Source organism: Osmia lignaria, chromosome 9 (genome assembly GCF_051020975.1).
Source record: "Osmia lignaria lignaria isolate PbOS001 chromosome 9, iyOsmLign1, whole genome shotgun sequence".
Taxonomy (NCBI): domain Eukaryota; kingdom Metazoa; phylum Arthropoda; class Insecta; order Hymenoptera; family Megachilidae; genus Osmia; species Osmia lignaria.
In genome coordinates this window covers 14848629-14870385 of record NC_135040.1, presented here as the reverse complement: position 1 = coordinate 14870385, position 21757 = coordinate 14848629, and the positions used below count along the sequence as shown (strand labels likewise).

Here is a 21757-nt window from a genome sequence, read left to right as displayed (position 1 = left end):
TTGGAAAATTGGAAAATTGAAATTGCAACACTATCAAGCTGATATCGAGACCTTCCTATTTGAATCCTATGATCTATCATTCTTTATCATTTCCATCCCCTTATCGAATCCTGATTCGACAGGATTTTCAAATGAACCAGGCGTTTCAGTCACTTTCACCTCTGACTTTTCAAAGCTATCCATCAAAGATTTACGCAAATTCTCTTTAACCATTGACTTGGTATCCAAAGTGTCTTCACCATTGTCAGTTGACAGCTCTGGTTCCGTCGCGGTACCATTATCCTCCGTTCTGAAAGGGTTATTCAAACCTGAGCCTCCATCCTTCTTCAACCCCGAAGAATCCTCCGTTTTCTGTTCAGACGGTCTTCGTAAAATATTCTGAAGTGTCTGCACGATTTTCGACTTCTCAGTTTTATTCACAATATCACGAATCGTCTGAAAGATTCGGCGTTCCTTCGTCGAAGGATTGTTCTTGGAAAGTTGCGAACCACCCTCTGGCATCCACAAGGTCTCGATCGCGTCGCTTCCAGATTCCTGCGACAGCTCTACCGATAGTTCTGCTTTCACAGATTGATCGCTAACAGGCTTCTGCGATGCTTTCCCGAAGAAATTGAGTTTCGATGGCGCAAGATTGCTTATAACTCCGGGCTTACGAACTTCCTCCAACTTGGTCGTCGCTATCGTCGGGCTGCTATCTTCGAGTACGAACCTGGTGGACAATTCCTCGTTACTCGGATCCCTGATGATGATCTGAGGTTTCGATGCCCCTTCCTCGATCGATTCCGAAGATTTATCGGTCACACTGCTGGAACTTTGATGCGCGTTGTCGTTGAACGACCCTTTTGTAGGTTTTACGTAATCGATCACCGGTTTCTCAGCAATGGAGATGGTCAAAGAAGGTTTCGATTGGAAGACCGGCTTTGTAGGTTGCAGAGAACCTCGATGATTTTGGCACAAAGGAATACCGATGTCTGGGACACAACCGTAAGCTACCAAAGTGGCAGTCATAGGTGAATTCAGGACTTTCGTCACATAAATTTGTTGTACTCTCTTTTTCTCCCTAATCAAGGACAGTAATTTACCATCTCTGACCTTCTTCTCTTCATCCTCCGTTAATTCAGAGATCGGAGGAGTTGCTTCTTCATCGTTCACCAGAAATTCTTTGCCAATCAATTGTTCGTAATCATTCTGAAATTTTTTGATCTCCTGCATGCAAGAAGACACTCCTTCGGCAGGCATCAAACAGACTGGTTGACGCCATCTAATCATTTCGACCAATTGAGCCTCTTCCGTTGTCTTCGATGGTTTGCCGATCCACAAAAACCGACCAAAATCCAGAGCAAACGAATCACTGACGATAGTTAGAAGAATTATTGCTTCTGTTATTAGATTCATGATGAAAGACACCGAGATTACGGTAGATGAAAGGATGTTCGGGGCAGAGATGATCAGTTTCACTGACTTTAAATGCACCAGGTGATCCTCGAGGAGGTCGACGTTGAACTAAAGCGTTTTCGAATGGGTCCAGGCCATTTATAGGAGGAAAATTACCACCACTGACACAAGTGGAAAGGAAAATGTGTGAGTACCGTCTGGAGGGTTCCATTTTCTCGACCAACAACCGGAAGACCTTTAGTCAGGTACCGTTGACGATTGTTCGGGCGATTAGAAGGGACGGCGAACGCATTCGAGGTAAAACCGATTTTGATGCACTTACCAGGACCGACTAATGCCACGTTAATTGCCCTCGAGGGTCTCGGTGCTTAATTGTAGAATACTAGATAGAGGAGAGTGCATTTTTCGAATACTTTTTTATCGTTTCCGTTGATATTTTAATTTTTTAATTAACAGATATGGAAGATAATTTTAATTGCACCTATCTGCTAATGCAGTTTAATGCACTTGCTTGCACGGCTGTTTCGAAGCGCCTGAAGTCACGCAACTTTGTTGGGAGCGTGCTGCGGTATTGCATACATTCAGGGAGCGCGAACTTCAATATTCATTAAATATGCATTTTTCGAATGCTTTTTTATCATCTCTGTTGATATTTTAATTTTTTAATTAAGGGATATGGAAGATAATTTTAATTGCAACTATCTGCTAATGCAATTCAATGCACTTGGTTGCATGGCATGTTTGAAGCGCCTGAAGACACGCAACTTTGTTCAGAGCGTGGTCCGGTGTTGCATACATTCAGGGAGCGCGAACTTCAATATTCATTAAATATTTATAGATCTAAATATTCATTAAACGTTGAGATTGAATATCTTTCATTCGCTTTACGCGAAAATTGGAAATTACGTGCAAAAGACATTTACCATAAAAGATCTAATAAATAAAATTATTCCCATATCATCTTAGATCATCAAATCTTTAACTGGTCCTATTTCACAAAACCTCCCTCTAGTACCTTTATCCCTCAAAAGGAACAACATTCCTTTCCAGTATCCCTAACAATACTCCAAAAAAACCCTCCACGCCCATCGGCCATTTAAATTCTCTCGCTGAACTAGCGACCATACCTTCTCGCAGGTACCAGGATCGAGCAGGGTTGGAGTTCCCCAAAAATCTTCGACGAAACGAATAAAAAGGCGGGAAGAGAGCGGAGAGGAAGGAGGAAGTCGGGCACACCTGAGCCGGATTCCTGCTAGGCATTAACCTGGACGATGGAAGGGGCTTGGGCCAGTATAACAAGAGACTCGATGAAAAAGAGAGGGGTCTAGAAGGACGCGGAGGTGGAGAGAAGGCCCGACAGCGGAGGCTGCGGTTAGAAAGCCTTAAGTCGGATCCACAGTGTCCTGGCGGTATTCGCGGTGGCTGCATACCACCTGACCATCAACGCTGAACCATACACACAACCTGTCCGGCATGCATGGTAGCCGCGTACTCACAGTGCCGTACGCTTGACCGACTGGTACCAGTACGGTACCAGTTGCCCTGCAGCTTGCCAGCTGCACGAGTCGCGCGTGCATCGACCAATACGTACATCCAAGTTCGCTACGTTTGTTTTGGCGGACTGGTAAATGGTCCGGTTGACGAGGAAACTGGGAAATCGCTTGGTTGGGAACTCGGAGGACTTTCGACAGTATTTCGAGACGGAGGTACGTGTGCATCGTGAACTTGAAGTAGTGGTAGCGGGTTTGATAGACATCAAGGTTGAACTTGAATTTCTGATAGACCAACGAGATACCAAGGATTTTAGGGCGTAAGGGACATCGAGTGATAAATTCGAATTAATGTGACATTGGGTGGCTACAGTAGGGAATGGTACCTCGAGGATCTGATTCGTTTGATTCCGGTGCCATGGTTGTTCTATATTTTCGAAGGAATTTATTGAAGGGGTTTGGGAGGATTTTAGGATGTAAAGAGCGTTCGAGTGATAAGCTTGAATTAGTGTGACGTTGGGCGGTTGGAACAGGGAATGGTACCTCGAAGACCTGCTCGATTTGGGCCTGATACTTCTTTGAAATTTATTACTTTTGTGGTGTAATACTAAAGGATGTTTGCAACTTAAATCACGATTTCAATCGGTGCTGATCATTATACTCGCTAGATTTGGGTGTGTCAGAAAAACTTTCGCATGTTGGAAACTCCTGAATACAATTCATGGAAGATCTTGACTTCCGGGCGGGTTATAAATTTCGCTTGAAAACTTCTCGCCTACCGTGAACCGTAAAATCGATGACGTTTGTATCCGAATAACTTCTCGGACCATCGAAGGAATTCCAAGCTAGCATTGTAAAACGTTCACCGGCATGAGATCACGGTTGATCGCGTTACGTAACAGCTTCTTCTGTCAAAAATCTACTGTTTCGGTGCTTGCACGTGCAACTTTCGATGCACGATTCAAGAGAGTTAGAAAGTGCAACGGGACCATTATTCCGACTTCTTTCTTCCTTTCTATTATTACGATTCGCGTGCACATCGGAGTGTGCCCACGCGTGTTAGAACGGTCAGCTCTTTGGATAATTCCCGCTCGCGTGAGACTAATTCTCCTTGTTTCCGGAAAAAAATCAACCCTTTTATTTACCGATCGAAACTCCGAGTGGTCGTTTCTATTTGATTGTTGCAAGTGAAGCGATCAACTCTGAATCACTGCTTGATATAAATGTCAACCAGTCGTTCTGTATTCAAAATATTAATGAAAGGTCAGAGTAGCTATATTTTTCGTCCTTGATACTTTAAATTAACGCGACACAGGTATTATTTTCTGACACTTTTATGTCACGAAATTGTATGAGAATCGTTTACGGAGTAGTTCGAGTGGCATCGCAAAGCGTATACCGTCGCGAAGGCGTTAAAATTCCGGAGTTTAAAGAGGACGACAGGAAAACGACAGGGAACAGATGCAGATAAGATAGTTCCAAACGATTTGCATCGCTTTTCGTAAGCTTCGCTAAACCAACACTGTGGTTGCGCAACCACGAGCTCTCTACTCGGTGTCTAGAACGTTGCTTCACGTGGTCCCCGACAATCAAGCAGACTTGGAAAAACTGGAACAAGGAAAGTTACGCAATACGTAAACACTAGGCAAAACGCGATCGTGCTGTCATCGTTTGACGTAAAAGTCGGCGAATGATTCCAGCTAAACAAATGTTAAATTTTCTAACCGCGGTACGCTTTCAAATTAATTAATTAAAATTAGCCACGAAGCTCATCGTTTCATTTCCCTAAATTAAAAAAGAGAATTAGAAGTCGAGATAAACAAGAAACAGTGAAGTGCAAAAACAAGGTTCGGGAACAAAGTACCAGGTATAATAACATGATTATGCGGTGCATACGATCGCGTGTGTTCACCAATTGCCACGACTCATGGGTGACGCGAGCACCGGTGTCGTAGGTGCTGTTACACGCACGTGTGTGTTCCCATTACGAACACACCGCGAGCCCACTTGCCTGTCCATTCATGGTGAGGACTTCGAGGTGCAGAATCACAGTCGTTCAATCTCTATATTCGAGTCGAAAAATAGAAGAGAATTTTAAATTTCTATGAAACCAAAGTTGTCATAACACTTACCTCTCTTTTAATCCCCTCGACAAAAGCTGCATAATACCAGCTACAGGTGACGATGCACTTCGTAATGCACCGTTAAAGGGTGTGTTCCAGCATTCTTTGGATGATTATTGGATAGAAGGTCACCTGTTCTAGCTGAGATTTAATGAACGTCTCGCTTGAATACCTGGGCGTATATAACACGATAGTGACTGTAATCTGTTTTAACAAGATTACATAGGTAGAATAAATACAAGAAAGCGTTCGTTCCATTTTATCTAACTATCCGAGGGTTAACAGGAGTTTATCCGTGAAATATTATTAATTATGAAAGGCTAACGAGAAGAATTTTTCTGATATTTTCCAGGCGGCCGTGAAAGAAGAATTGGAGAGGAGAAACGAGACAGAAAGATCGAAAAGAGGCGCGGCCGTTGGTTGCGGCAGGTCACGAGGAACGAGTCTTAAGATGGCCTACATTATCCGGTCTTATCGGTGAGAGAAACGGTTGGTCGCCGAGAGAAGAGGAACCAAAGAGGTGGGCAGACCACGTGGCTGGAGAAACGGTCGAGATAATAGCCGGACAGGGTGAAAAATGGGACAAGCCTGGTGCAAGGAGAAGTCCACCAAGGCTCAGGACTCAAAGTCCCCTTTGGACCGGGTCTTTGTACGCTGTGCCCATCGGGTATGTTCAAAATCATGAGAGAAAAGTATCTTAAAATACCACTTACTTCATATCAATTTGAATATGGACCCCGACTCCTCTAATTAAACGCTATAACAAGTTCAAACGTGTTTCGTAGGTGAATAAAATTTTCATAGTCTCTCGAAGGGTTGTGTTGATATGGCTGCAGTTTCATCGGGGAAATCGAATTCAATTATTCCGTGCTCCGAGAGAGGCTATCAAAGAACATCGAACTAAGTATATATTTTTATGGGTGCTTCGATTCGATTAAATACTCGCCATGAGTGTTTTAACGGCGCGCTGGGTTTAGATAGAGAAGAAGCTGGTCGAAAATGGTTCGGTGAATGGAATTGACGGCTCAAGGCAACTTCTTCGATTGTACATGACATCACGAATAATTTTGTCCTTTCATGAATTTCTGTCGTAAACAAATTCAGGAGTAAGGTTTAATAAACTTTTCTAATTTTACTAATTATTTGTAATAAATACTAATTTTTTTTTCAATGTACGAAAGTCTCGCGTTTAGAAATTTGAGTATCTAATGGGAAATATTTTAGAGTTCCGGGTCATCGTTGACCCAGCAGGATGGGTTAATGAATGAACCGATTTACATGGAGGAATGTAAACAAGTAGTTGGAAGGGAAGTTACGCGTGGTTCGCGTGAACTTATCGTCATGCATCAGCCACGAGTGCCACGCTAATTTGGAATCCGAGACACGCAGATACGCGTGTAATTGCTAATTAACCGAGTGACAGTCCCTCGCTGCACGATATACGCGTACACGTGACGAGACTCCCCTTTCGCGAAAACTCGGCCAACTTATGAAAACGAGCTACCCCCGCCCCGATGAAAATTCGCTTTTATTTCAATAATGAATTCTACTTCGGTAACTGGATTCTTCAATTCGTAGAAGTTTGCTTTCCTAATTGGATCATTTAAAGAAGTACCAATCTTAAGTTTCTTTTTTAAAGGAGGACAGTATTCTATTCCGATAATCGGATAACTAGATTTTTAATTTGATAGAATTCTACTTTGCTGATTGGATTCTGTGAACATATCGCTACTTTTTTAGGAAAATTCATAATTCATTCAATAATTTTTACAAGTTGAGAAATAATTTTCTATTCTGCTTTGGTAATTGAATCCATTTCATTTTCTTATCATTGAAACTTTTCTATTTTAATCAATGACTCTAAATCTTCGATAACTTTGATAAACAGATCCTTTGAAGAGATACCGATATTTAAATTTTTTTTTAACGACAAATTTTACCCGATAATGAAATTCTTAATCCGATGAAATTTTGCTTCGTTAACTGGAACCTTTGAAAATGTGACCTCATTTTCCCAATAACAATTTTTTATTTCTTTTCATAATTAATTTCACTTCGATAACTCTTCAAACATTCTTTAGATTTATTAACTTCAATGATTTATCAATTAAACTCAAAAATTTCATCAAAATATCGGATAAATTTAAAATTGCTCTCTGCTTTTGTAACAAGATTGCAGAAGCATGCTAGATTTTGTACAAAGTACAATATTGCTGCTTTCTAAGGTGGTTAAAGATACCCTCTCAAAAGCATCTAAGCGTTTATCCATGCCTCACGCGAAAATCCTTACCCGTCGTGATTTAATAACGATTAAATCTCTAATGCAAGAGTAACGAGCACGCTAATGAACCGGTGCGTGCGACGATTCATCCTATTACGTAAACGATCGCGGGATAGAAGGGGATAATAGGCCGACTGCGAACGAAAAGTAATTAATTATCACGTGTGTCGCTTTGATTAGCGGTTACGAAGGGGTTAACCCCGATTTTATCCAAATGATATAGCTGGTGTTAATATTACACAGATTATGATAAATTCTTTTGTTTTTTTTTTTTTTTCAAAAAAGAATAGCGTACAAAATTAAATATCAACTGAAAACTTTTCTTATTTTACTTTAAAGTATTTAATTAAAAAGTAAGGTGTTGAAAATAGTAGCTTGACTCTGAAGCCATCTCCTTTTACCGGGATTAAAAGGAACACTTTTGTTTTTGTTACCGTTGCAAGAGAGGAAAATTATTCGTGTTCTGGCATACAGAGAAAGAGAACGAAACGACTAATAAACATGTACCGGCCTCGATTTTTCCTCGTTCGTCGTCGTCGGCTGTTGCACAACCGTAAATCCTTGACGGGGCCGCGTTTTCTCATTTAGCGCCGCTGTAAGTTCGCGCCGCGTCTAATTAATCCTGTACAGTTCTAAAAACGATCCGTGATCTATGGATCGCCACCTGTTCCATGTCACCTGGTTAACTACAACGCGTTTCTTTTCTTCATTTTCTAACGGTGTTGGTTGAAATATTACTGTTTCCTTAGTTTCATTAACCCTTTCATTGTCAATGCCGCCATTAAACGCGTAATTACCATTCGACAGAAATCGAAGTAACTGCTTAATAATTATTACAATTGAAACTAAGAAACAGGTTCGTTCTACCGTTATTAAACGATTTGAAAAATAATATAGGTCAATGATTATTCAAGCAATTGAATTCGTGGAAGGAAATTGTTCAAACAAATAAGGAACTGCAACAATGAAGAACACAATGAACCTTGTAATAAGAAATGGCAGGTTATCTCACCGTTTAAAAGCCTCGTATTGTAAGAGTTACTTGCTCGTGATAGCTCGTAATTATTTTCCCTCCCTGGAAAACATTAAATTCCCATTGCAGCAGCATTGTTTTCATTCCACTTTTATCTTGTTTTCTGATAAAAGAGCGTAGAAAATGGTAAATTTAATGCAAACACGTTTCAGGACTTTCTTAGACGCGAAACGGTGTATTTGCATAGAATCAACTAGGCAGCTGATGATGCTTGTTTCAAAAACAAATCGGTTTAGTAAACGGCTGTATTTTTAGCGTGTCTATTGATGTGTCTCCGCGAAGCGTCGCAGCTTGCGCGATTCATTAGTCATTCTTATATAATTCGCACTTAACGTTGCTCGCAGATGTTGCACACTGAGAAAAAGTGCTGCTCGCTTCAAAGGTTAATTGCGACGGTGTACGTATCCTACGAAACAGAAACGCTAATGTTTTCCTTGGGATTCTTTAATCGGATCGCGCGATTAAAGAGGATCTCTCGTTTATTTAACAATTTGTTAGATATTTAATTGAATTTAATTTAATTGAAAATGGTCGAAGTCTATCTCTTAAAATTACCATGAAATTTTGAAAATTGGATCGTTCTTTTTAAGAATTCTACGATCAAGGATTCCGAAGTTTTCCGTAATCTGTAACGCAATAATTATTCAGCTCCGTTCCGGCCGGTTCGATTCATCGTCAGATACAAGCGTGAATCAGCGTTGTGCAAAGCGTGCGAGTTTTCCTAAGTGCGCGCACACCTGTGCGCACCTAAGGTGTGAATCTTGGGTGCGATAAGGACGTTGACGAATACCGGAAACGGGCGCAGCCCGAAACGATCGACGCGTCTATATTTCTAACGAACTAATATCTTTCGAAATTATATCTCTCGTACAATTCCATTCGCCATTGAGCACAAATGCTTGATGCTAAAAAATAACATCTGCTAATACAATTAACGCTTTATTAACGCTTTGACTGTCATCGAGGTCATGTTAACCCGTTCTAGTAATCTCATTCAAGTAAATAATTAAAAAATAATGCAATCAGAGAATTCTGAAGAATTTAAAATAAATTCCAAATTTTTCAATTTTTCTAAAATTCTAATTATACTAGTTTCTAACATTTTTTGCAATCTGTGTTGTGTCATAGCCGTGCTAGGTACGGCCATTTCTACTTTGCTAACGTATTAACGATGCTCTGTTAATCGCTCGAAGTAGACTGTGCCTCTATGCAAATATTAAATCCCAAGGCGATGGAGGTGAATCACGATCAGCTTGGTAAACACACAAGTTCAGAAATTAACGATTGCACGGGTTTTTACTAAGTCAAGGTTGTAAACCAGGAAACGAACAGATACAAATGTTAAAGACTAATTACCGTGAAATGTACATTTAAATATGTAAACTATTTATTACTCGATGCTTTCAACAATTTTAAGCGATTCATTGAATTTTAGAGTATGAAAGGGAGGAATTAATTAATTGCTCATAAATTTGCATGGAACGCAAATGAATGAACGGAGATGAATAGAAATCATTGAACGAGAGATTTTTTGATCGACAATTTTCTAATTAGCGTAAGAACGATGCTGAGTGCTCGAAGAAAGGAACGGTCGAGCTGCGATTACGTAACGCAAGGTAACTCAAGCTGGCTTAACAATAAAATTGCTTTTTAACTTGCCACTATGACGATCGGTTACGTTCTTCACGTGTAAGAAGGAACGAGGACACGATTTATTTATAAATCGTTCCTTTAAACTATTCGACGGATTCAGGAGCGTGAACGTGAACGCAGTTATAGTTAAGGTACGGTTATTGCTCACCGGTAGAGAACTATGAAATATTCAGAAAGAGGGAAGATTCTCGGCGCGGTCGGTATGAATATAATTTCAAGTATTGTCCCGCAAAAATTGATTCCTTCACGCGTGCCGGCGTCCCTCTAATAAATATGAAAAATTAAATCTGCCAGCGAGCCGTCGTACGCCGCGCCGGCACCGGTGAAATTAAATTGGACTTACAGGTGGCATTGACGGACACGAGCCCGGGAGATGATTTAAATTTTAAAGCAGTCCCACGTGGCTGTCACGAAGTTTGAACGCGAACAGTGGTTCCCATGTCACGTCAAATCATATCATTTTTAGAATTTCATTGGATCGTTCAATTATAATAGGAGGAAAAATTTATATAAATTTTTTTTTAAACAATGTTGACGGTATAACTTGTCTCGGAGTGATTCGTGGATCGGGAACACGTGCACAGGAAGAGACGGGATGGTGTGCGTCGAAGGATTACGCAACTCTCGGTGCACCACACGTTGCTATCCTGAACGGGTTGCATAATTCCCTTTTGTATCCGCACGGTCACGAAAACACGCGAGCTCGCAGCTCGTAACTGCATCAACGTCGTTCGACCTTTAGAGAATTTTCACCTTCTCGAGCGCGATGGAAAAGCGCGGTTCTCTTTAACCTTAACGCGTGCGCATCGAAACGTTTCGCAAAAATCCAGATTGATCAGAAAATTTCTGAATTTTTTCTTTTTCAGATCTACCCCGGTTTAAAGGAGGAGGGCTCGGTTCTCGGTGGCGCCACGCAGAGGGTGACGAGGTGGGTGTCCGTTTAGGAAAAGAAAAAAAAAGTAAAATGGATGCATGTGTAATTAAGGGAAGGAGTGGCTTGTTCGAGAGCTTTATCGGTGGCGGGTAACAGGATTTAAGTGTCGTTTTTAAGAGGCCTCGGCCGCCTGGAAAGTTGCCCGCGCCACGGCCGGAATTGCACTGCTGTTAATAACAGTCGGCCACGACGTACGAGCCGAGATAATAAGAATCTCGAACAGCTCGACCCGTTCTCCATTAATTGCTCCCGCTTTTATTCCCTTTTCGGTTCGCGTTTCACGCCGAAAGATTCGTTTCGCTACACGTGCTCAAGCACACCGTCTGCTTTCTTTTTTAAACACCGTACACACAACTCTCTTCGATACAATTTCGTACAGAACGGGAAACGTTTGGTTTTCTACAGCCATTTGCATGCATCTATGGAAATAGAAAGTTTGGAAAAAATATAGAGCACTGCAAATCAGATAAAACGTTCCCTTATCAATTTGTTCTATTTGTATTTCGAAGAGAGTTATTAAAATCGCTTTGTACAAACGATCTGTCCGGATAACGAACGTTTTGTGGATAAAATTGATACCATCGATCGAACAGCCCAAGTACTAGCTCGGCCAGATGAACTTTCGCAAATGGAAATCATTTTTAAATCGGAGGAAAAATTGTTTGAAATCTTCATCCTTTTATTTTCGTAACGATAACATTGATTTTTACCTGTAGGAAAGAAATCGCGATAATCGAATCGAGGGATAAAAGAAATGTTTGCAAATGTCGTTTGGAAATATTGCGAGATATTATACCTTCCGGGACGTTTGCGTTCGCCCCCTTAACAGCGCCTTTGAATTAGCCGCTGTTATTCCAGTTTCCTGGGGAAACATCAAATATTGACCAATTAGTCGCGTCCCCAGTTACATCTTAAATTACCTCCTACTTGCGGTGTAACCTGCAGAAACGTGCGATTCTAGCAATTAGCAACGGTGACGGTGTTATCGACCAGCGCGGATAATTCGCGAGTAACTATAGTCGAAGTAATGAGTTTTGGCTGTTCAAGGGTATCAGGGGCGGACCAGCGATCGGAAGCCAGGGAAAATTTCAACTAAATTTACGAGAAAAAATATGAAACGTCGAGTATTGACCTGTTCCAATATCGCGGCGCATCGTTCGAAGCGTTGGAATATTTTCAATTCTTTGCCGTGCCAACGAAAAATCTGCCGTGTACGCTCGAAAGCTCAAGCGGCCGTGCTTATTAGCCTCATTTGCGTTTTACTCGAGACGTTAACGATCTGCGCATCGAGTTCTTTTCAGAAACGCGCGAGAGGACACTTCAGTTAACGAAGCAACGTTCCGTTGCTTTTCTCCGCGAGGCCACGAATTGCGGATAAAATTACGATTTTCCGCTAAGATTTTCTCAAAGACATCTCTGTAACCGCAACTTTCGTCAATTGTCAAAATTCGTGAAAATTTCATCTCTCATTATCAGCGAATAAATAAATCTCTTAAATTAACCCTTTCGATCACGAAGTATCTTTTCTTTTTTCCGCGTCGATTAATCGAGAAACGTAAATATGGAAACGCAATTACCCGTAGAAACGGGGCATTTCTCCTTGGTCGCAATTACATTTTCGAGGGGAATGTCGGCCAGTTCGTTGCGGAAAGAGAATCAGAAAGGATTAATCGAACCGCGTGTTCGATGGAGGCATTCGTTCCACGTCGGAAATCGGTTTTCAATGGCGTTTAACAGGCCAGACCCTTTACCGGCATCGTCATTTCCGCGAATATTTCCGCGCGTGTAATCAGACCGTCCTGCCTCGATTCGTTCCGCTTTAAAAAGTACTTCGACACCGGCGAAAGGAAAGGAAGAAATAGAAATGAAACGGTGAAGCAGAGAAAAATAAGACTTTGTGTGTAATTTGAAAATATTTTAACTAATAATGTCGCCAACCAGCAGGACGGGCGTTTGAATAGTACGAAAGATAGATCTAGAAAGGAATATCACGAATTAAGATCTCGATCGCGTGACAACTTTGTTTCCCATATAGAGTCAGCTTTTAGGTCTACTGTCGCCGAATCCGCTCGATGATATAGCGTGGGTCGCCTTTGGTTTAGGTTTCACACCTACGCCATGTTTCAACGATTCCTTTTTAAGGTCACTGGAACGAGGATCGTGGTCGCAGTTGACCAAAAATAAATATCATTCTTTTCTCTCGATTTGGACGGGTTCCTGTTCAAAATTGTCACCATTTATCCGGAGAAAATGAAAACGAACTACCAGTTTCGTGTTACACCGTGTGATAGTTTTGATTTTTGAAAGAAAAATTTTTATTTCCAGCAAAACATTGTCTCGAAGATAAAAATGTTATATTTTCCGTGCCGGAAGGCGAATTTCCATTTTCTTTACAACCACGCTATTGTTTTTTAGTACCTTGCGCGGTTGTCACAGGGAAACATTGAACATTCTTTTCCTTTTTCCTTTTTTTCTTTCAATTTCTCCGACGCAGAACATCGTTATTCACGATCTGAGTCAAACGCAATATTACGCTGTGACCTTAGCGAAGAGCAACAAGATTGTTCTTATACATATAATTTAGAATCGAGAGAGGAAACGAGGTATCGGTGAACATACTTTTCTTCCTGTCATTTTTCAAACACGAATGGCAATGTTTTAAGGGGACAAAAATGCTCGGATGCAAAGCGTGATTCTCTGATTCGATTTCGAAATCCCTGGATTATGGATGATTCACTTTCGAATTCGACACCGATCGCTTAGCGATACAACGAGTCCCCTGCCGTGTGCACAATCACGATCCGGTTGTTTCGCATTCCGTACGCGAATCTCATCACGTGTAAGCCCAGGTGTACGTACAGTAACGTGTTTATACAGCGGAGTTTACGAGCATCCAGCTATTTTCGGTGAACTTTCAACTTTTCTCGTTTTCGTCGACCCTTTCCCTCCCACGTCATTCCACGTTACCGTAGTCCTCTATTTTTTCTCTCTTTCTTTTTTATTTTTAACGTTCGCTGAAATCAACAGGATTTTTGAAAACGTCGCAACAAGAGCGTAACGTAACTTTGATAACGCGTTTCGTCGCAATGGTTTTACGATTCTCCGGTAAAGTGCATTAATAATGACCGGGAACGACTAACCAATGAGAAATACGATATTGATGGTGTGCAGCCAGCGAAATAATGCGTTTCAACGTTACCAGTTTGCAATATGATGTGTACCGATGCACGAGTTGCGATTCTCTCGGTTTCCTGTGTACTCGCCTCCTGTTCACGGTAAATAAGTAAACGCCAAGCTATTATTGTGTGTACCGTATCGAAAATCGAATAAATTTTGAAAGGAAACGATGAAATATTGACTGGTCGAAGAGACAGGGATGATGGAGGGTGGATAAAATTCGGGAAATATCGAAAGATTTGGTAAACGATGGTTAGAAGGTAACAATGATAGGAAATTGTAGATAGTCGAAAAAGAAATGAAAGAGCGTTTAAAGACGAAAGATGTAAGAACGAAGGAAGGAACAGAGAGATGTTTTTATTTTGATCAATTGTATCGTCGTATTATCCAGTCGTCCGAACAGAAAGAATTTCGCGGCACGAGGCAGGGAGGGTCGAGAGGCAAAAACGTTAATCGATCGAATTCCATCGATTTTCGTCGATATTCCCGAATCGTTCGCGTGCGTCGCAGCACTTTCAGCAAGAAGTTAAAAGGAACTTTCGTATAAAAGGAAGAGACCCCGTACGGGGAGAAATTCCAGTAACGTTTCGTATCCACCAAGAGTTATGGCTCGAGGGACGCGAAGAAACACGGCATGCATTTGCGAGTAACCGTATAATAGAGCTGCATTGTGGCGATGCCAAATAATTTCGATGGGTCAGGAGGAAATTTTCGAAATACAAAGATTGCACCTGAATCGTCGGCAAACTACGAAACATTAATTGAAACATTAATTGTTTATAAAAAAAAATTTAAATATTGCACATTTTATCCGCGTATGTAAAAATACAAAATATTCCAGCGACTTTAGCATTGCATATTTCGACGAAGAAATATTCGATACACATCTCCAATTTACTATTGCATTATTCATATTCCCTACTCATCAATGTTCCTTTTCCCTCTGTTTCTAATTTTTACTTTTGAATTTGCACTAAACCGCGGACATTCGTGGCCAATGGCATATCGAAATATGCAAAATACATGCAAACGTGTGTTACGTACATCGGAATAATACCGAACGAACAAGATAAGCGAAATATCTACGTGAAATGCATAAAAATCGAGATGCAAAGGTGAATGTAAAAAAAAAAAAAAAAAAAATCAATTTAACTAATTAAACTCTCCTTACTAATAAATTGTGAGTAATTAAAAAGAAATCAAATCTACTTACCCCTTGTTCCAGGTCATCCTCGACGCCATGTACGCGTATGTAAGGGTTGATTTTCCAATTGATTTCAGTTCAGAGATCGGTTACGCTGGATCACCGCCGAGGGAGGTGCTGACCAGAGGTAGAAGCATAGATTCCGTGGACAGACCTTTTCATCCGAGCGACTGGGTGGACGTGAACCTCGAGGTACCGAGCACACCGAGGGGTAGCCCTGTGCTCACGAATTTAACCGTCGACACGAGCCTCCACCCAACGTCCACTGGTAAACTGGAAATTTATCGTTAAACCGTATTACTAGCCGTGTCCTTAACGAGCAGCGAGCCGACCTAACGCGACGCGTTCACCGATAAGGACTGCGACTCGTTTGTGTATCGTGTACCATAGACGCTCGAATTTTGTAAACAACCACGAGCTGCTCTGTTTCCGAATTCGGCCGAAGCTATGTACATACGCGTCCGGTTTCCACGCCGAACACTTTCGTTTGTTTATATCCTTTCGTTCCATGCTACGAGCGTTGAAATAAAAATTTTTCCCATCGTTTCCATTATTTCATTTCTTTCAATTAAGCTTCTTCTTCAGATTCGAACTCGAAGAACGAAACACCGATTCCACCCCCGAGACGGAGAAAGAAGAACAAGGGTAGACCGTTGCCGCCGAAACCGGACGAGGCGACGGAAAACTCGTCGAGCAATTCGAAAGGAACCGAGACGAACGAGGAGCCGTTGTACTCTTCGGTGAAGTCGCCGAAAAGCAGCGGGGACGAGCAAGACGAAGAGACCGGGAAGCAGCGATGCACGAACGATGGAAGAAGAACGAAGGAGATTTATGAACACAAGGTTCCACGAAATTCCCATTGTAAATTCCGACTCGATATTCAAACGGTGTATTTACCGTGGTGCAAAACGGGCCGCGATTGGGCAAACAACAGGGGGGGAAGGGGTTATAAATTCGTTCCGTCGAATCTGTGAAACAAATATCCAGCGACATTAAAAAATATTTACGAATAGTATTCACGAATCAGACTCGACTCGCGTTCGTTACTCTGCATGGTTACGTTTGAAGGGTGAGACAGATCGAGGAGAAATCTCTTTTCGTTATTTATATTGCTTATTACACCCTTGCGTTACAATTTCCTTCCTGTTGATCCGGGGACAGGTTAACGGGACCGGAAGGATAATATCGAGCGACGTGGTATCGGGCAAAAGGACCTCCCGCATCGAGGAGAAGAAGAGCCAAAGGTCATCCGAAAGCAACCATCATCATCATCAAAGTATACCCGAAAATGACGAATACGAAAGATTCGCGAGCAACAGGACCAGCAAGGATTCGTCGACTCCTAATCGCGAGGAGAAAATGAAAGAATCGTCGAGTAACGCGAGGGCGAAAAACTATAGCACCGTCAGTCTGCCAAATTACGACGAGTTGGACGTGGCCAGACACCGGACGATGGAAATCGAGGAGGCTGACAAAGGGAAAAAGAAGCCAAGAAGACCTGTCAGGAGCAGCACAGGATCGCTTCCAGCTGCATCCTACCTCTCGCCTTTTTCCGAGGTACAAAGCTTTTCTTCTATTCTATCCGTGGCTGGTTTCAGGAATCGAGGATATTTCGAATTCTATAGCTGTAGTTAAATATTTTACTTTGGTAAAAGTTAGCGTTCAAAGTTCGCGAAAGCCAAGCTTCGGTTCTTGCGTCGCGGCAAATTAACCGTAAACGGGTGCGAAGTTTCCCAGTAGCGAAAGGGTTTAGCCGTCCCTTTCGCCGCAAGAAACGCGATCACTCGGATAAAGCACGAATTTATTCTAATCCCCCAGAAAACGAGCGTGCGACTAGAGGACTACATCCCGAGCCAAGGTAGCCCCGATAACCTATCGGCGTATCAGCTACTGCAGAAGCTGAATTGCGGCCAGGAGGAGGCTTTCGTGAAGTACGAAACTGCGAGTAAATCGCAGGATTGGGATTTCGGTGACATCGGTAATTGCGAATTGAATCACCAGCAACCGTCGTCTCCCTACGAGGTATCGTCTAAATAATCGATACTTGCTCGATAATTGGGAAATCGTTAACAAACGATAAAACGAATAATTTCACAGCGCCTAGTCGTTCGATTTTTCAGGTGATTATAAGGGTCGAGGATGAAAATATTCGCGAACAGGTGGACGAGGACGTGGTTGATTTCTCCGGAGACAACGAAAGAAAATCTCCAGCCGATCCGGATGTTTCCAATTCGTCGATTTGCTCAGAGAAGGCCGAAGCTTTCGGGAAAGCGTCGCCGGTAGTTGGCGAGCTAGAATATTCAGAAGTGGATCCAAATAGGTCGGCAGAGATTAGGTATGGTCTGTGTTCAAGGGATTAAGCGGGTTTAATAGGAGAGTCCAGATGCCAAGCGATGTAAATCCATATCCCGCAAGCTTTTACCGTTCTGTATAATTTTCTACCCGCTGATACGCTTGAACGATTACTTCGATTACTCCGTTAACTTCCAATATCTATCGACGATTGATATTTCTTGTAGATCTCAAACGAGGCATTTCGATCCACCCACGCTGGTGGACAGTTGCAGAGTTTCGTTAGCTCACGATTCATCAACGTCCAAAGAACCATTTTTTCTTGACGAGAAGAAACATCGTTCAGCTTTAGGTAAAATTTAAATTAAACCCCTGACTCTGAAAACAACCCCCCCATCCGCTAGATCCTTCTTTCCACTTCGAAACTATTCACCCAGGTGACTGCTGAAAAGTATACGCCTCAATTTCCCAGATGCGATCGGAGGATCCTGTATGAACGGTGAATCGATTCGTACGAGTACCATATTCACCAGGAGTCTGTCAATCGAGAGCGAGCCAAACGAGGACGCATGCGAGACGAAGGATCTGCAGACAGGACTGATCAGAAGCATCTCGGAAGAATCGCTACCGAAAGAGATGCTGGAGGAGCAGCAACTGGATCAGCTGTTCGACGAGAAACTGGCGAAGGATGTACATAACAAGCTGAAGAAAAGCCTCGACTGGAAAACGAAGACTCCACCCCCTAGTCCCGAGCCCAAAACCAGATCCGAACCCATGGATCTGGATCATTCGACGTTGCTGAAAGTTCTGAAAGAAGAGGCAGCCGAGGAGAGTAATCTAAGCTCCATGACACCCAGTCTGACCGAGTTAGAAGCGGCTCTGTCCGACATGTTGGAGAGGGAAGAATGTCAGGAGGGATCCATCGACGAAAAGAATTCAGCTGAAAGTGTTGCAAGAACGAACCAGAGTTTGGCGCAAGAATCCAAAGGAAAGAACGATGCTCCGGTGTGTTTGGGTCAGATTCTGAAGGAGAGAAAACCAGCCACGGGAAGGAAAGTGTCGTTCTGCTCTTGGGAAGAGGCTGTGGCACAGTCAGGGAACAGGAGCGATTGGGAATTCACTGAACGTCCGGTGGATTTAGATAAGAGGACCGTTTCTCATCCTAACGACGATCCAAGGGACTCGATCGGAGATGGTGTCGCGTGTCCCATGGATCTTCCGCCGGAAAAACCGAGCAGGCTGAACAGAAGCTTGGATGACAGCATCCTGGAGATGCCTACACCTCCGAAAAGAAGAAACAGGAGTCTGCAATTGGCGAAGAAGGACGCGTTAGTGGAAGAAAATGGTTCTGCTTATTTTAATGATAGGCTCATCTGATTTTCTATACCAGGGACGTTCGACTGTTATAAATCTCTATTTTATTTTATTTTCTTCCTGTGAACGAGAATTTTTTCCCACCTCACTCGAGGTTTTCTTCCAAAAAGAGAGATAGAACTTTCTAACGAACTTGCTGCTTTCGAAGAAACGACAGGTGCATCGTGCCCACCCCCTCTCACCCCCGAAAATCATGAAACTTTGTTCGAAAACTTTTCGAGCAATGGGGATCGCTACTTATCCTCGTTCGCGCCTTTACCTCGAATTATATTTCAAGAAAAACTTTTAACGATGTTTGATTAGAATTTTTTTTTTTCTGTATATATTTATTTGTTAGTTCTTAAATTTTGTTGACGATGTTCGTTGCGTTCTTGACAGTAACGCGACACGAAGTGCGATTTAAAAATGTAGAAACGTTAAGTGAAAATCGTGAATGAAACCTTCGATTAGAAGCTTGTATTAGTTTCAGTGATCGAGTGATTATTCGAAACTATTACGACGAGCAGGTTGTTCGACGATTTGCAACTTGGTCCGCTCGATTGCTCTCCACGTGTACGACCTATCGATACCCAAGCGACTTCGTTCGACGAATGTCTGGCGTGTTCCATTTACGACCAGCTACTCGAGCTGAAGCCCGTAATGAAAGCTGTTCATTGAAATTGTCGCGAATATAATTCGCATCGAAATGCAATCGATCGATTGCACGTTCGTTCGAGCGATGTATTTCATTCTTAAAAAAAAAAAAAAAAAAATTGTAACATTAATTAACAAACGGATTCGAAATTTCATTGAAATTACGAAAGAATAAAGGATCTATTAAAAAAAAATATAATCGTTGTTCTTGAGATTAATAAAAATTTCAGAAGGGGTTGATTTTCAAATAAATTAACAAGACAAACGCATCGATTTGTGAAAAAATCATCCCCTTACCTTACGCTGTTCCTCCTCGATCTTTACCCACCGTCTTCTTGAAAGTTTGATTTAATGCCGTCTCGAAAGAAGCCCTAAAAATAATTTCGTCCCGGGAAGAAGTTTCCCCGGTGGGGCGGCTAGCGATGGAAACGCGGCGTTATCGCGATCAGATACTCGTCGCGAATATATACGAGCGTCGTACGACGAGCCGACGCGACGTCGGTTCTTCGGGGTCAGCGTTTGGAATTCAGCGAGCAGCTTGTCCCGAAGAAAAAGCGGAACGTGATTGGATACCGTTCGAAAGATGAAGTTTCTCGCCGTCCTGTCGATGGAACGAGGAAAAACGAGATGAAAATTCTGAAGCGAACGTGTTATAAAATTTCCATCCAACAATTGCACCCTCGTCCACTCGGCAACTTTTTACGAAAATTAATTATAAATAAAATCGAACCGTGCACGTTTCTCCGAGCCTTTGTCCTCGCGTTAGTTATTTGAGTATCGCGTTAATTGTATCGCATGATGGCGTCGCGAATGTTTGCGAAACTAATTAGATAACGATTTGAAAGACTATTAGGATTATTAGTGTCTATTTTTTTCAACCGAACGAGTCGACTTGACCTAGACCTGACCTATCCATCTTGCTTTAACCGGTGCTGTTCAATCGATCATGGCTGATAGAAGGTAAGTGACATTAAGATTCTACGTTCTACATACACCACTATAAGTTTTACGTAGCTGTCTACACCATACGTCCGATTTCGTGCTGCTTACATATTCTGCGTAGATACCTGTATTTTACATAAGATTCTACGTAGATTCCTACCTAGCTTTCTATATTCTAAATGTACACGTTACATCACGGAATTGATACGTTCTACGCGAGACGTGGAAATTTCGCTGGATAAATGATGAAACGCGATTCGGTTCACGTCAATCCAGCTGAAATTTCTTCGTAGTCCTGGCAAGTTTGAAACTGGGACAGCACGTCGAAGTCACAGGAGTTGTGCAAGTCATCCCCGAACGAAGGGTGGCAACTGGCGGTAATCTCCCCTCTTCGATCGCGCGTATCGAAAGGTCTGCTTAATGAAACACGAAATAATTAGACCGAACAACAAGCATTCAATCTTCCCGTTCTCTAGTTTCGTCCTCCTTCGCTTCGGTTATCCTTCGAGTGATTAAGCTTGTCTACCGAACGAGTAAAGATAGTTATAAAAATAATAGGTAAATCGAAACTCGGCTGGGAAAGAAATAACTATGGTAATTGATGAAAGTTGATAAATCAAGGTTCATTTTATATCTGTTTAGATGAAATCGTTAGCTCCTGACGATTGTACCGGATACTCGGATCAATTTACCTAATTAGAATTCTTATATAACGTTTCATTTTAATAAAAGCGTTTTGCATAACGTGTGATATTTTCTAGGAGATCCGATTAGAACGAAAGGATTCATTCTTCGTTCGTTTGTCACGAATCACGGTTTACCCGAACTTGAATTATTGAAATTCCATTAAATTTCAGTTTGATACACGCTCCAATTCTCTACGTCGTCGTTTACGTTTCGCGTTAGACAGAGAAAACGGTCGCTTTACGCGTAGAAAATATTCGAGTGAATTTTCAAAGGTTCGAAACGAAAGGTAAACGTGGTTCACCGTGAACGAGAGAGTTCGTTACACGTCCATGTGCGACAATTTTTGATAAAGTCGATATTTATAGGATTATCCGAACAAACTCGAACGCCATGCCATACGGATTGGAATAAAAATGAAACTTTTATTAGAAATACCGGGATACTTTTCGATATCTGGACAACTATGATCCAATCGAACGGGGTTTAATAAATTTCAAATTATTCCTTGTTAATTCCGTTTAGCTGGAAAATTATCCGAC

The 21757-nt window shown here is 42.0% G+C and overlaps 1 protein-coding gene across 1 annotated transcript; it reads left to right on the top strand.

Annotated features, from left to right (window-relative positions):
* The first annotated feature begins 2785 nt into the window (after window positions 1-2785).
* Window positions 2786-19272, top strand: LOC117606557 (uncharacterized). Its single transcript, XM_034329128.2, has 10 exons — window positions 2786-3101; window positions 5361-5675; window positions 10842-10903; window positions 15368-15558; window positions 15876-16132; window positions 16452-16847; window positions 17109-17312; window positions 17411-17625; window positions 17810-17934; window positions 18055-19272. Exons 2-10 carry the CDS (start codon window positions 5586-5588, stop codon window positions 18957-18959), a joined length of 2445 nt encoding a protein of 814 aa, XP_034185019.2. The 5' UTR covers window positions 2786-3101; window positions 5361-5585; the 3' UTR covers window positions 18960-19272.
* The last annotated feature ends 2485 nt before the right edge of the window (window positions 19273-21757 follow it).